Source organism: Entelurus aequoreus, linkage group LG22 (assembly GCF_033978785.1).
Source record: "Entelurus aequoreus isolate RoL-2023_Sb linkage group LG22, RoL_Eaeq_v1.1, whole genome shotgun sequence".
Lineage (NCBI taxonomy): Eukaryota > Metazoa > Chordata > Actinopteri > Syngnathiformes > Syngnathidae > Entelurus > Entelurus aequoreus.
In genome coordinates this window covers 21,607,366-21,620,976 of record NC_084752.1, presented here as the reverse complement: position 1 = coordinate 21,620,976, position 13,611 = coordinate 21,607,366, and the positions used below count along the sequence as shown (strand labels likewise).

General features: G+C 39.3%; 1 protein-coding gene across 2 annotated transcripts in view; it reads right to left on the bottom strand.

Moving 5' to 3' along the window:
- Window positions 1-8,455, bottom strand: part of slc25a10b (solute carrier family 25 member 10b) — a 49,537-nt gene extending 41,082 nt beyond the window's left edge. The window contains exon 1 of one of the 2 annotated variants that reach the window (XM_062032463.1): window positions 7,959-8,455. In XM_062032463.1, the coding sequence (XP_061888447.1) occupies window positions 7,959-8,048 (90 nt within the window). In that variant the 5' untranslated portion in view covers window positions 8,049-8,455. The remainder of the gene's footprint in view (window positions 1-7,958) is intronic. The other variant, XM_062032464.1, reaches the window with a different exon arrangement.
- Window positions 8,456-13,611: the final 5,156 nt, after the last annotated feature.

Genomic DNA, 13,611 nt, shown 5'->3' with positions numbered 1-13,611 from the left:
ATATAACAACTGTTGATTTGGCAGCATTGTCACACCAAGGACAAAGGCAGTGTGCCGGTGTTTTGGTGACACATGCTCATGTGTTTGAGTCCAAGGAATGCGGAAATGTAATTGTGCATTGAAGGACTCTTTAACGTTAATAAAATTGTCACGCTAAATGACGCAATATTTTTTGATTATTTTGTATTTTGGTATTTGAGTTTATTTTGAACATGCATGCATACAACATGATCACAATTTCCAGTTTCTCTATTCCACATGTGCCTTTAGTATACATGTTTCACACAAACTATCAAACAATCCAATATATTTGGTTATGTCAAAAATCAAGTGTGGAAAAAAATTGTTTTTAAATAATCCAACAAATCACACATTTGATCGTATGTAGTGTGAAATTATTATATTATAATTATTATAGTGTTATTGGGGGCCTATGATGATTTTAATCTACATTTAAAACACTTCCTGGTGGTCTAGATAAAATATATTGGATATGCTTTCGTCATAATTTTGCTCGACAGTCACTTTTATAACCCGTTTTTTGGAAGATGCTCAATTGTCGTTGTGTTCTCAGATTGCAAATGAAACCACTCCCTACTAGGGTTGCATAATTCCGGGAATAAACAAAATTGGAAACTTTCCATGGGAATTAACGGGAATAAATGGGAATTAACAAGAATTAATGGGAATAAAAATTGAATGCAACATGCTAGATCTTGCAGCATGATTGTTAGCTAAAACAACCTGATTCAATGCAAATTCAGTAGAATTTCAACCCTCCACGGTGCATTCCTCTATCACATGTGAATCAGAATCAGAATCAGCTTTTTTGTCATTACGCAGGGTAACGAGATTGAGGCCATTCCATACAGTGCAATGTCTGCATGCAAGAAAACAATGTGTAAATATATAAAAATATAGAAGTGCAAAGTGGGTGTGCAGTGCATTCTTCCATCAAATGCACAGATAATTCCCAGCATGCTACACACTACATCATAGCTATTGAGGCCACACTAGTATTTGAGCCCAAGGACTTCATCCAGTCAGGTAAATTTTGATGATATTACTGGGGTAAATATACTTGATCTATGGTATTTAATAGGGTTGCGAATCTTTCGGTGTCCCACGATTCGATTCAATATCGATTCTTGGGGTCACGATACGATTCAAAATCGATTTTTTTCGATTCAACGCGATTCTTGATTCAAAAACGATATTTTCCCGATTCAAAAGGATTCTCTATTCATTCAATACATAGGATTTCAGCAGGATCTACCCCAGTCTGCTGACATGCAAGCAGAGTAGTAGATTTTTGTAAAAAGCTTTTATAATTGTAAAGGACAATCTTTTATCAACTGATTGCAATAATGTAAATTTGTTTTAGCTATTAAATGAACCAAAAATATGACTTATTTTATCTTTGTGAAAAAATTTTGGACACAGTGTGTTGTCAAGCTTATGAGATGCGATGCAAGTGTAAGCCACTGTGACACTATTGTTCTTTTTTTTAATTTTTATAAATGTCTAATGATAGTGTCAATGAGGGATTTTTAATCACTACTATGTTGAAATTGTAACTAATATTGATACTGTTGTTGATAATATTCATTTTTGTTTCACTACTTTTGGTTTGTTCTGTGTCGTGTTTGTGTCTCCTCTCAATTGCTCTGTTTATTGCAGTTCTGAGTGTTGCTGGGTCAGGTTTGGTTTTGGAATTGGATTGCATTGTTATGGTATTGCTGTGTATTGTTTTGTTGGATTGATTAATTTAAAAAAAATAAAAATAAAAAATAAAAAAATGATTTTGGGGCCAATATCTCTAGCTAGCTAGGTTTATGTACCACCACAGTCTCATAATGAACCGAAAATATTTCTCCGTTAGCCGTGATGCTAATTTTCTCTATGTTGAATCCCATTCATTTATGCTAAAAAAAGCTCAGGAAATATATCCCTGGACACATGAGGACTTTGAATATGACCAATGTATGATCCTGTAACGACTTGGTATCAGATTGATACCCAAATTTGTGGTATCATCCAAAACTAATGTAAAGTATCAAACAACTGAAGAATAAGTGATTATTACATTTTAACAGAAGTGTAGATAGAACATGTTAAAAGAGAAAGTAAGCAGATATTAACAGTAAATGAACAAGTAGATTAAAAATGTATTTTCTACCACTTGTCCTTAAGAATTTTGACAAAATATTAGAATGGAAAATGACACAATATGTTACTGCATATGTCAGCAGCTAAATTAGGAGCTTTTGTTTGCTTACTTACTACTAAAAGACAAGTTGTGGCTTATCAAGGCCTATAGCTGCCAGCACTAAAATATGAGCCTGTTTTGATGCCAAGATAAATGTTATGTTATAGAATAGATATGATGTTGTATTTTATTTTTTATCACATCGTATATGTATGTGTGCTTTTTCCTCTCTCTTTCTTTTCTTTTTCTTTTAAATTGTAATTTTACTGCCTTTTTTATGGCCGGTGGACTATAGATGAAAACTAGCCTTCTGGCTATTTCGGGCTTTTTTAACCATGTGTAGTCATGTGTTTTTATGAAATTGCATTGTCCCCTTTGAAATAAACTAAAATAATAATAAAATAAAATAAAATACAAATCATGTATTGTGTTTCATTAGATCAGTGTTTTTCCAACCTTTTTTGAGCCGAGGCACATTTTTTTTATTGAAAAAATCCAGAGGCACACCACTAGCAGAAAACATTAAAAAAAAATGAAACTCAACAGCCGATATTGACAGTAAAAAGTCGTTCTCGCAATTGTTGGATATAGCTCGTCTCAAAGTAGGTGTACTGTCATGACCTGTCACATCACGCCGTGACTTATTTGGAGTTTTTGGGTGTTTTCCTGTGTGTAGTGTTTTAGTTCTTGTCTTGCGCTCCTATTTTGTTGTTGATTGTCATGTCATGTACGGATGTACTTTGTGGACGCCGTCTGCTGCTCCACACGCTGTAAGTCTTTGCTGTCGTCCAGCATTCTGTTTTTGTTTACTTTGCAGCAAGTTCTGTTTTAGTTTAGTTTTGCATAGCCATCCCTAAGCTTCAATTGATTGATTGATTGAAACTTTTATTAGTAGATTGCACAGTACAGTACATAGTCCGTACAATTGACCACTAAATGGTAACACCCGAATAAGTTTTTCAACTTGTTTAAGTCGGGGTCCACGTTAATCAATTCATGGTACAAATATATACTGTCAGCATAATACAGTCATCACACAAGTTAATCATCAGAGTATATACATTGAATTATTTACATTATTTACAATCCGGGGGGTGGAATGTGGAGGGGGTTGGGGCGGGGGGGTTAGGTTTGGTTGATATTAGCACTTTAGTCATCAACAATTACATCATCTGAGAAATGGGCATTGAAACAGTGTAGGTCTGACTTTGTAGGATATGTACAGCGAGCAGTGAACATAGTGAGCTCAGAAAGCATAAGAACAAGTATATACATTTGTTATTTACATTTGATTATTTACAATCCGGGGAGGTGGGATGTGGTGGGGGAAGGGGGTTAGTATAGGGTTGTAGCTGCCTGGAGGTGTTCTTTTAGTGCGGTTTTGAAGGAGGATAGAGATGTACTTTCTTCTACACCTGTTGGGAGTGCATTCCATATTGATGTGGCATAGAAGGAGAATGAGTTAAGCCTTTTCTGAGAGGCCTTTTGTTTATTTTTGGTTTAAGCATTAGACACCTTTTTACCTGCACACTGCCTGCCGCCGTCGCCTGCATATTGTGATCACGACAAACCATGTTCCTACGGAGCCCCTAAAGGGACATGGAGGGAAAAAAATGTTTTGCGAGATCTCGCAAAAGTTTTTTTTTTTCCTATGTCCGTTAACCGGAAGTAAAACAGACACAGCGTTGGAGGAGCCTACCCATCATCCGTGGGAGAAGTTTATTAGGGCTGCAACAACTAATCGATTAAAATCGATTATAAAAATAGTTGGCGATTAATGTAGTCATTGATTTGTTGGATCTATGCTATGCGCATGCGCAGAGGCAATTTTTTTTATTTTTTTTTATTTTTTATAAACATTTATTTATAAACTGCAACATGTACAAACAGCTGATAAACAATAATCAAAATAAGTATGGTGCCAGTATGCTGTTTTTTTTTCAATAAAATACTGGAAAGGATAGAAATGTTATCCGATTATTAATCGAAGTAATAATCGACAGATTAATCGATTATCAAATTAATCGTTAGTTGCAGCCCTAAAGTTTATTGATTCCAATTTTAGCATTGGCCTAACATATAAAGACATCAAATCGTATTATGGTCCCACAACAGAGCACAAACGATGGGTAGGCTCCCGCATGCTCCCCCTCCTCCATCGCTGTGTTTGTTTCACTTAAGTATTGCGAGATCTTGCAAAACATCCATGTCCATTTAGGGCCTTCGTATGTTCCCGACTTCCGCAAAGCATTCAGCTACCTGCTGCCACCTACTGATATGGAAGAGTATTACACGGTTACTGAGATCGGTAGGTTGTGAGTTCAAACCCCGGCCGAGTCATACCAAAGACTATAAAAATGGGACCCATTACCTCCCTGCTTGGCACTCAGCATCAAGGGTTGGAATTGGGGGTTAAATCACCAAAATGATTCCCGGGCGCGGCACCGCTGCTGCCCACTGCTCCCCTCACCTCCCAGGGGGTGAACAAGGGGATGGGTCAAATGCAGAGGACACATTTCACCACACCTAGTGTGTGTGACAATCATTGGTACTTTAACTTTAACTTTAACTTACTCTGCCAAGCTCTAGACAGCACAGACACTCAACAACGGCACATTATTTGCGGAATTGTAATTACTGGTTTGCAAAAAATATTTTTAACCCAATTAGGTGAAATGACATCATCTCCCACGGCACACCAGACTTTATCTCACGGTACACTAGTGCAGTGTTTTTCAACCACTAGTGTGCCGTGAGATATTGTCTGGTGTGCCGTGGGAAATTATGCAACTTCACCTAATTGGTCCAAAAAATATTTTTTGCAAATCAACAATTATAATAATGTGCCGTTGTCTAGTGCTGTGCTGTGTAGAGCTTGGCAGGGTAACCGTGTAATACCCCATATCGGTAGGTGGCAGCAGGTAGTTAATTGCTTTGTAGAAGTCGGAATGCGTCGAGGATGGTTTGTCATGATCTCAATATGCAGAGCACAGCGGGAGACAGCGTGCAGGTAAAACGGTATGTAACGCTTAAACCAAAAATGAACAAAACGCTAGTCCCGCTAGGAAAAGGCACTGAAGCATAGGGATGGCTATGCAAAACAAAAGTAAAACTGAACCGGCTACAAAGTAAACAAAAACAGAATGCTGGACGACAGCAAAAACTTACAGCGTGTGGCGCAGAGACGGCGTCCACAAAGTACATCTGTACATGACACGACAATCCACAATGTTCCCACGAAGAAGGACAGCGTACGCACAACCTAAATAGTCTTGATTGCGTAAAAAAAGCAAGTGCGGGCAATAGCACTTTACCATGAATTGATTAACGTGGACCCCGACTTAAACAAGTTGAAAAACTTATTCGGGTGTTACCATTTAGTAGTGATGGGTTGATGAGGCGTCATGAAGCGTTTCGACACATTGCAAAACTGTATTGATACTGTGTCGAAACTGTGTCACGAAATACTGACATCTGCTGGACATTAAAAATCCCTACAGGCAACCTATGGACCGACTCAACTGACACTGATTTTATGACCTAGTATATACAATAATATAAACCAAATCATTGTATTTCATTTAGGATTACTTCATATCTTCATTTAAATAAAAATATATTTTTATCTTTTTTAGATACAGTCAATAAATAATGTGAACATGTATCATAACATGGAAATCTAAGAGAATGTGTTGTGAAGGAGGATGCTTGTGGACTGGGATTTTTTTTTTTTTTAACACATTTTTATTTAAAAAAAAACAGTTTTTCCAACGTATTACATTTTAGACGATTTCTCTTCTTAGTTATTATTTCTCCGGTTGTAGAAAAGACCCGCTCACAGGGCACAGAGGTGTCAGTGCGACACAGTTCGCGTATCGGTCACGTGACCGAAACAGCTCATGATCGGTCACGTGACTTTCTAAAAGCGGTACGCGCACCGACACAGGGTTTTGCTCTATGAGCTCGACGCATGCGCCGATGCATCGGTGTTGCCGGACCCATCACTACCATTTAGTGGTCAATTGTACGGAATATGTCCTGTAGGGTGCAATCTACTAATAAAAGTCTCAATCAATCAATCAATCACTCAAAGGAAGGTGTGAAGCTGCTACAGGAGAACACCAACAAAACAGGAAAGGTCACCAAAATAGGGGCGCAAGACAGGAACTAAAGCACTACACACAGGAAACAACAAAAAACTCAAAATAAGGCACGACACTCCCACCTTTTTCGTTTTTTTCAGGCGAGGGACTTCGTAAAGAAACAGTTCCCACACTTTCCGAATCGTCCTCCGGAAACTCTTATAGATACATTGTTATCTTTGAGCCCTAATCATAAAAAATGTATCTCTGTGTTATATACCTCTTTAAGTTCAGTTGCTCCAAACTCTCTATCAGTGATAAGAGCCTCGTGGGAGGGCGATCTTAATACCAACATATCCGACCAACACTGGGACTCTGCCCTGAAACTGGTTCACTCCTCCTCAATATGTGCCCGCCATAGTCTCATCCAATGTAAAGTAATCCATAAAATTCATTACACTAACTCAAAACTATCCAAAATCTACCCCACTGTTAGCAATACCTGCAATAGATGAAAACAATCTCCGGCCGACCATGTCCATATGTTCTGGTCCTGCTCTAAACTATGTTCCTTTTGGGAGGATATTTTTGACACGATCGGGAAAGCATACGGTCAAAACTTTCCCCCCAACCCATTATCAGCCATTTTTGGCGTATGCCCCGATAACATATGCCCGGTATCATTAAAACGCGCTGTTGCTTTTACGACCTTGCTGGCCAGGCGATTGATTTTGTTTAATTGGAAGCTGGCTCGTCCCCCATCACACGGCCGTTGGATTAGAGAGGTTCTCTACAATCTAAAACTAGAAAAACTTAGGTTTTCGCTAAAAGGCTCGGCTCAAGCGTTTGAAAGCTCATGGAGTCCTTTCTTGCTGTATGTCAACTCTCTTGATTTATCCCCAGACGTAGATGAGGAATAATCTCCCTTTTATTTATCATTATTATTTTAATTTAATTTTATTTTATTTTATTTTAATTTTATTTTCTCCCTTTCTCTCCTTTCAGCCTGTTTGTCTGTCTCTGGCCTCGTATGTGGGTGTGTATGTGAGGATGTCTGTCTTGGTCGTCTTACTTGTTATATGATTGTGCCATATGTCCCTTGTTGGTGTGACCTGAGTGGGGTGGGAGGGTGGGTGGGGATTTGGGTTTTAAGGGAAAGGGTGTGAAGAATTTTCTGACTTTAAAATTGTACTGTTTCGACTTGCACTTTTTTCTGTATTTGAAAATGCCAATAAAAAAAGTTGGATTAAAATAAGGCACGACAACCTGGTGGAGTTTCTTTTCTTTTTTTTTTAAACCTTTTCTGCTGGCGGTGTGCCCCCGTATTTTTTTTATGAAAAAAAAACGTGCCTTGGCTCAAAAAAGTTTGGAAAACGCTGCACTGGTGTACCGCGGCACAGTGGTTGGAAAAACACTGCATTAGCTCGTACAGGTGTACACACACATTTGATATTGTGTAACCTGTACCAATAAGTTGTCATGTGCACAACTTTTACTCTACAGACACAAAATGTCAAGTTTATCTCCATGCTTAAATATAATTATGAGTCATTCAGTGCAAAGTGTTGGCGTGGGTGAACACAGCTGCAGCCTGCTGTGAAGGCCTGCAGTCCTCCACGGTCATGTAGTATAGTCTACAACAACAAAAAAGACCCACAAGCTCTCACCTTGAGGAGATCCAAGGGATGCGTGCAGCAGGCAGCCCCGCAGGACGCCAGCCCGCCGAAATACCACCGCGACATTCGCTTCTCCGCCATGGCTCCCCGTCCTCTACCGTCTCGCGGTTGCAGCTGCGCGGTGTAGCTTCGGTGCTCTCTACCCGGGCCCACCGGAGACAGGCCAAGCCCCCGCTGCTAGTAATGTGCACGTCCGCCGACGACCTCGTTAATCTTCAAACATTCCGATAAGAGGGACTTTGGCTCCAAGATGCACCGTGCACGCCCACCCCGTCACATATTAACGTGGAGTAGGCGCCTGTGTGCGCGCACGTTCTGCAGGTTGTGAGGCGACGCCGGAAGCAAACCGGAGTCGGGCGGAAAAGCAGCCAATTGACGGCGTGGACGCTGGAGCTGCCTCCCCAGCCCCGTGACCGAGACACGGACCCCGCAGTACACACTCACACATAACTCTCACTCCACTTTTCCCACACAATTCATTGTCATGTGGTTCTTAAAGAAACAAACGCCCTGCCTGGCTGAGTGTTCCCCGCTTGAGTGTACTGTCTCTTTAAGAGGACTCCTTCCATAATGTATCCATGAACGCAGTGGCGGGCCCGTGCGTTTCCCACCTATGCCTTCGGTGAGCTCCGACTTCAATGCCCATCCATCCATCCATTTTCTACCGCTTATTCCCTTCAGGGTCGCGGGGGGCGCTGGAGCCTATCTCAGCTACAATCGGGCGGAAGGCGAGGTACACCCTGGACAAGTCGCCATCTCATCGCAGGGCCAACACAGGTAGACATGTGTACAGCTCCACTAATGGACATTGGAGTGTTACTTTCAAAGGCAAAATTAAAGTATTGCTAGAAACATAATTTTATATGGGACTTTATTGTATTGTATGTATAGTACAGGGGTCGGCAACCCAAAATGTTGAAAGAGCCATATTGGACCAAAAAAAACAAAAACAAATCTGTCTGGAGCCGCAAAAAATTAAAAGCCATATTACATGTGTCATGAGATATAAATTTAATTAAGAGGACTTAAAGGAAACTAAATTAGCTCAAATATAGCTACAAATTAGGCATAATGATGCAATATGTACATATAGCTAGCCTAAATAGCATGTTAGCATCGATTAGCTTGCAGTCATGCAGTGACCAAATATGTCTGATTAGCACTTCACACAAGTCAATAACATCAACAAAACTCACCTTTGTGCACTCATGCACAACGTTAAAAGTGTGGTGGACAAAATGAGACAGAAAAAGAAGTGGCATAAAGCACGTCCTAGAAAGTCGGAGAAAGTTATGCATGTAAACAGACTATACGGTGAGTTCAAGGACCGCCAAAATAAGTAGGACAAAACGGCGCTCGCCAAATACTTGAATCAGTGAAGCATATTTAATATAAACAGTGTGATTTATAACAATTACGGAGGTTTGTGTCATGTTTGTCCTCCTACAGAAACCATACTAAAACAAAAATTGTTATTTTTTTTCCCCCTCATCTTTTTCCATTCTTCATACATTTTTGAAAAATCTCCAGAGAGCCACTAGGGCGGCGCTAAAGAGCCGCATGCGGCTCTAGAGCCGCGGGTTGCCGACCCCTGGTATAGTACATGTTCCAAAAAGAAAAAAGCATAAAACACCACCAGAATTAGAGATATTACAATTCTAAGTGATGAACACTAACACTTAGCTTAGCTTAGTGTTACGCTCACGACTTGGTGTAACTAAACATTACCCTATAACAGTGTTTTGCAACCACTGTGCCGTGAGATACAGTCTGGTGTGCCGTGGGAGATTATCTAATGTCACCTATTTGGGTTAGAAATATCTTTTGCAAACCAGTAATTATAGTCTGCAAATAATGTGCCGTTGTTGAGTGTCGGTGCTGTCTAGAGCTTGGCAGAGTAACCGTGTCACACTCTTCCATACCAGTAGGTGGCAGCCGGTAGCTAATTGCTTTGTAGATGTCGGGAACATGTCGTGTGAGACGACGAGGGTTTGTCGTCGTATCTAATGCTTAAACCAAAAATAAACAAAAGGTTATGGAGAACGAAACTAAAACCGAACTGGCTACAAAGTAAACAAAAACAGAATGCTGGACGACAGCAAAGACTTACTGTGGAGCAGAGAAGGCGTCCACAAAGTACATCCGAACATGACATGACAATCAACAATGTCCCCTCAAAGAAGGATAAAAACAACTGAAATATTCTTGATTGCTAAATTCAAAGCAGATGCGGGGAATAGCGCTCAAAGGAAGACATGAAACGGCTACAGGAAGACACCAACAGAACAGGAAAAGCCACCAAAATAGGAGCGCAAGACAAGAACTAAATGAAACTGCTACAGGAAAATACCCAAAAAAGAGAAAAAAAACACCGAAATAGGAGCGCAAGACAAGAACTGAAACACGACACACAGGAAAACAGCAAAAAAGTCCAAATAAGTCAGAGTGTGATGTGACAGGTGGTGACAGTACACCTACTTTGAGACAAGAGCTATAGTGATGCATGCTTGGTTATGCTTTAAAGTCATACCCAACATGTTTCATTTTTGTATGATTTCTGCTGGTGGTGTGCCTCCGGATTTTTTCAATGAAAAAAATGTGCCTTGGCTCAAAAAAGGTTGAAAAACACTGCCCTATAAGATGAAGGCAATTGCATTTTATTGATATTTGAAATGTATTCAATGTTTATAAATTAATATTTCAATATACTACATGTAAAAAAGGGAATAAATATTCAAAATAAGATCATTAAATGAAATCTAGTTTGGTTACGCCATCATGAGTGCAACACAAGGTTGTAAAAGTTTCAACTACAATTCTAAATAAGATGTCAAAAGCAAACTGAAATCAAATACACACAGCTTAAAGATTGATCAATACCTATTTAAATTTAGTAATACATAAATATGATGATTTTTATCAAAATATAAAAGAAATATACCCGAACAGAACGCTCATGATGGTTACACCAAAAAGTAACGCTATGAATCGCGTTTTTCCAAGTTTTTGGGGCATTTTTATGCTATTTCCAAGCATCTCCTTTTTATTATCGTTGATTTTAAATGGTCAAACTAATGCATATTATATATGCATGCCCTAGTAAACAAACAAAAAAGTCATATTTATTTTGATTGTTACATTTTGAAGTACATTTGTGCAAGTGGGTGCGAATGTACCCATTACCAGAGCTGTACACACAGACAACATTCACACTCACATTCACACACTAGGGCCAATTTAGTGTTGCCAATCAACCTATCCCCAGGTGCATGTCTTTGGAGTTGGAAGGAAGCCAGAGTACTTACCTCTCAAAATACCATAATTGATGTCACATGTCCTACAAAGTGAGACTTACACTGTTACAATGTCTATTTCTCAGATGATAAACTTGTATGACGACTGCAATATGCTAATAGCAACCTAACCCAGTGTTTTTCAACCACTAGTGTACTGTGAGATACAGTCTGGTGTGCCGTGGGAGATGATGTCATTTCACCTAATTGGGTTAAAAATATTTTTTTGCAAATCAGTAATTATAATCCGCAAATAATGTGCCGTTGTTGAGTGTCGGTGCTATCTAGAGCGCGGCAGAGTAACCGTGTAATACTCTTCCATATCAGTAGGTGGCAGCAAATGCTTTGCGGAAGTCCGGAACATGGTTTGTCGTGATCACAATATGCAGACGACAGCAGGAGGCAGCGTGCAGGTAAAAAGGTGTCTAATGCTTAAACCAAAAAATAAACAAAAGGCGAGTGCCGCTAAGAAATGGCATTGAAGTTAAGGGATCTACTAATAAAAGTTTCAATCAATCAATCAATTGAAGCTTAGGGATGGCTATGCAAAACTAAACTAAAACAGAACTTGCTGCAAAGTAAACAAAAACAGAATGCTGGACGACAGCAAAGACATACAGCGTGTGGAGCAGCAGACGGCGTCCACAAAGTACATCCGTACATGACATGACAATCAACAACAAAATAAGTGCGCAAAACAAGAACTAAAACACTACACACAGGAAAACACACAAAAACTCCAAATAAGTCACGGCGTGATATGACAGGTCATGACAGTACAACTACTTTTCAGACAAGAGCTATAGTGATGCATGCTTGGTTATGGTTTGAATTCATATCCAACAATATCGAGAACGACTTTTTACTGTCAATATCGGCTACTGAGTTTCATTTTTATATGTTTTCTGCTGGTGGTGTGCCTTGGGATTTTTCCAATGAAAAAAATGTGCCTTGGCTCAGAAAAGGTTGAAAAACACTGCAATAATGTAACCATGAATTGATTTCATGTAAATTAATTCATCTTTAAAATTTGACACATACTTATATTGAGTTAATCTTTTGAACGGCTCTTTGAAAAAACAAGCTCCTCAAGATCTATATTCATCTTTACACTACACAAGGCTGTTAAAGTCATTCTATTTAAGGCTGTCTGGCATGCCAGGGCAAAGGACAAACATTTATGACAATGTTGGACACAAGGTCTTGTCTTGAGAAGTGTAAAAAGACACGTTCATGCAGTGGTGTGCCGCCAGGGGCCAGCAAGGCCTTCTCTGCTGGCCTAACATAACCAGAAATCATGATCATAATGAAAGATAACATTTTTTTTTAAATTACTTTCCATAAATATCAAGAAGTATTCATATTCTCTTCATGTCATATCATGCTCCTTCCAGTGCTGTTGGTTTTAGTTTTAGTTTGTATCCAATCAGAATTCAGCTATCTTATGTTGCCATGCTGTACCAAATCTGTCCCGGGCCTTCAGAATCAACATTGCAGGCGTCCGTGCACTGTAGGTGAACGGGGACATACAGTTGATAGACAGTTGCGATAGCCAATCAGATCACAGGTTGTTGACAGTAGCCTATCAAAGTAGCCTGATATTAACAAGACTGTGATTGGATATTCACTTGTCATTCCAAAGTGAGTATCCAATCACAAGTTTCAATTTAGCAGGAAGCAGGAAGTGTTGCGCCGTAGCCAGACCGGGATAGCAGAGAAGGAGAACAAAATGTTGATTAGGTGGCAGATATATATTTGCAAGGCCATTTTGAAGAAGGATATTTAAAGAGAAACTACATCTTGGGAGACTATGTCGGTCAACCCCGGAAGCTCGCTCAGCTGTTCTGGCGATGAAATGGGGAACGGCGTCGAATAGGTCCTACAAATTGTGAGTTCAAATATTTTATTTTTTCACTTTTAATATGTTTTTTTATGTAAGATATGTTTTAATTGCGGTAGCGTATTGATTGATTTTTAAATGCGCTAGAAAATAACCTGTTTTGTACACTGTTGATGTGATCCAATGTGCAGTAGTGCATAAATGTGTTTCTGTATAGTATTTCTCCAGCAATGGTCATGTGGTATTTTGAGAAGTAATCTTTAAAGTCGGACATCACTAAAGGCCTCGGTGGGAAACGCACGGCCCGCCACTGATATTATCAGATAGGCGTTGGAAAGACGATACAAGTGATATAAGTATAAATGTTCTGTTATAAAATATTAAGAACGTTATGGACTTTCAAAACTGGTGAAAATGCAGTAATTTCATTTGTTGCCTTCATTATAACGCTTATATAAGACTTTTAATTTTTTGCGGCTCCAGACAGATTTTTTTTTTTTGTATATTTGGT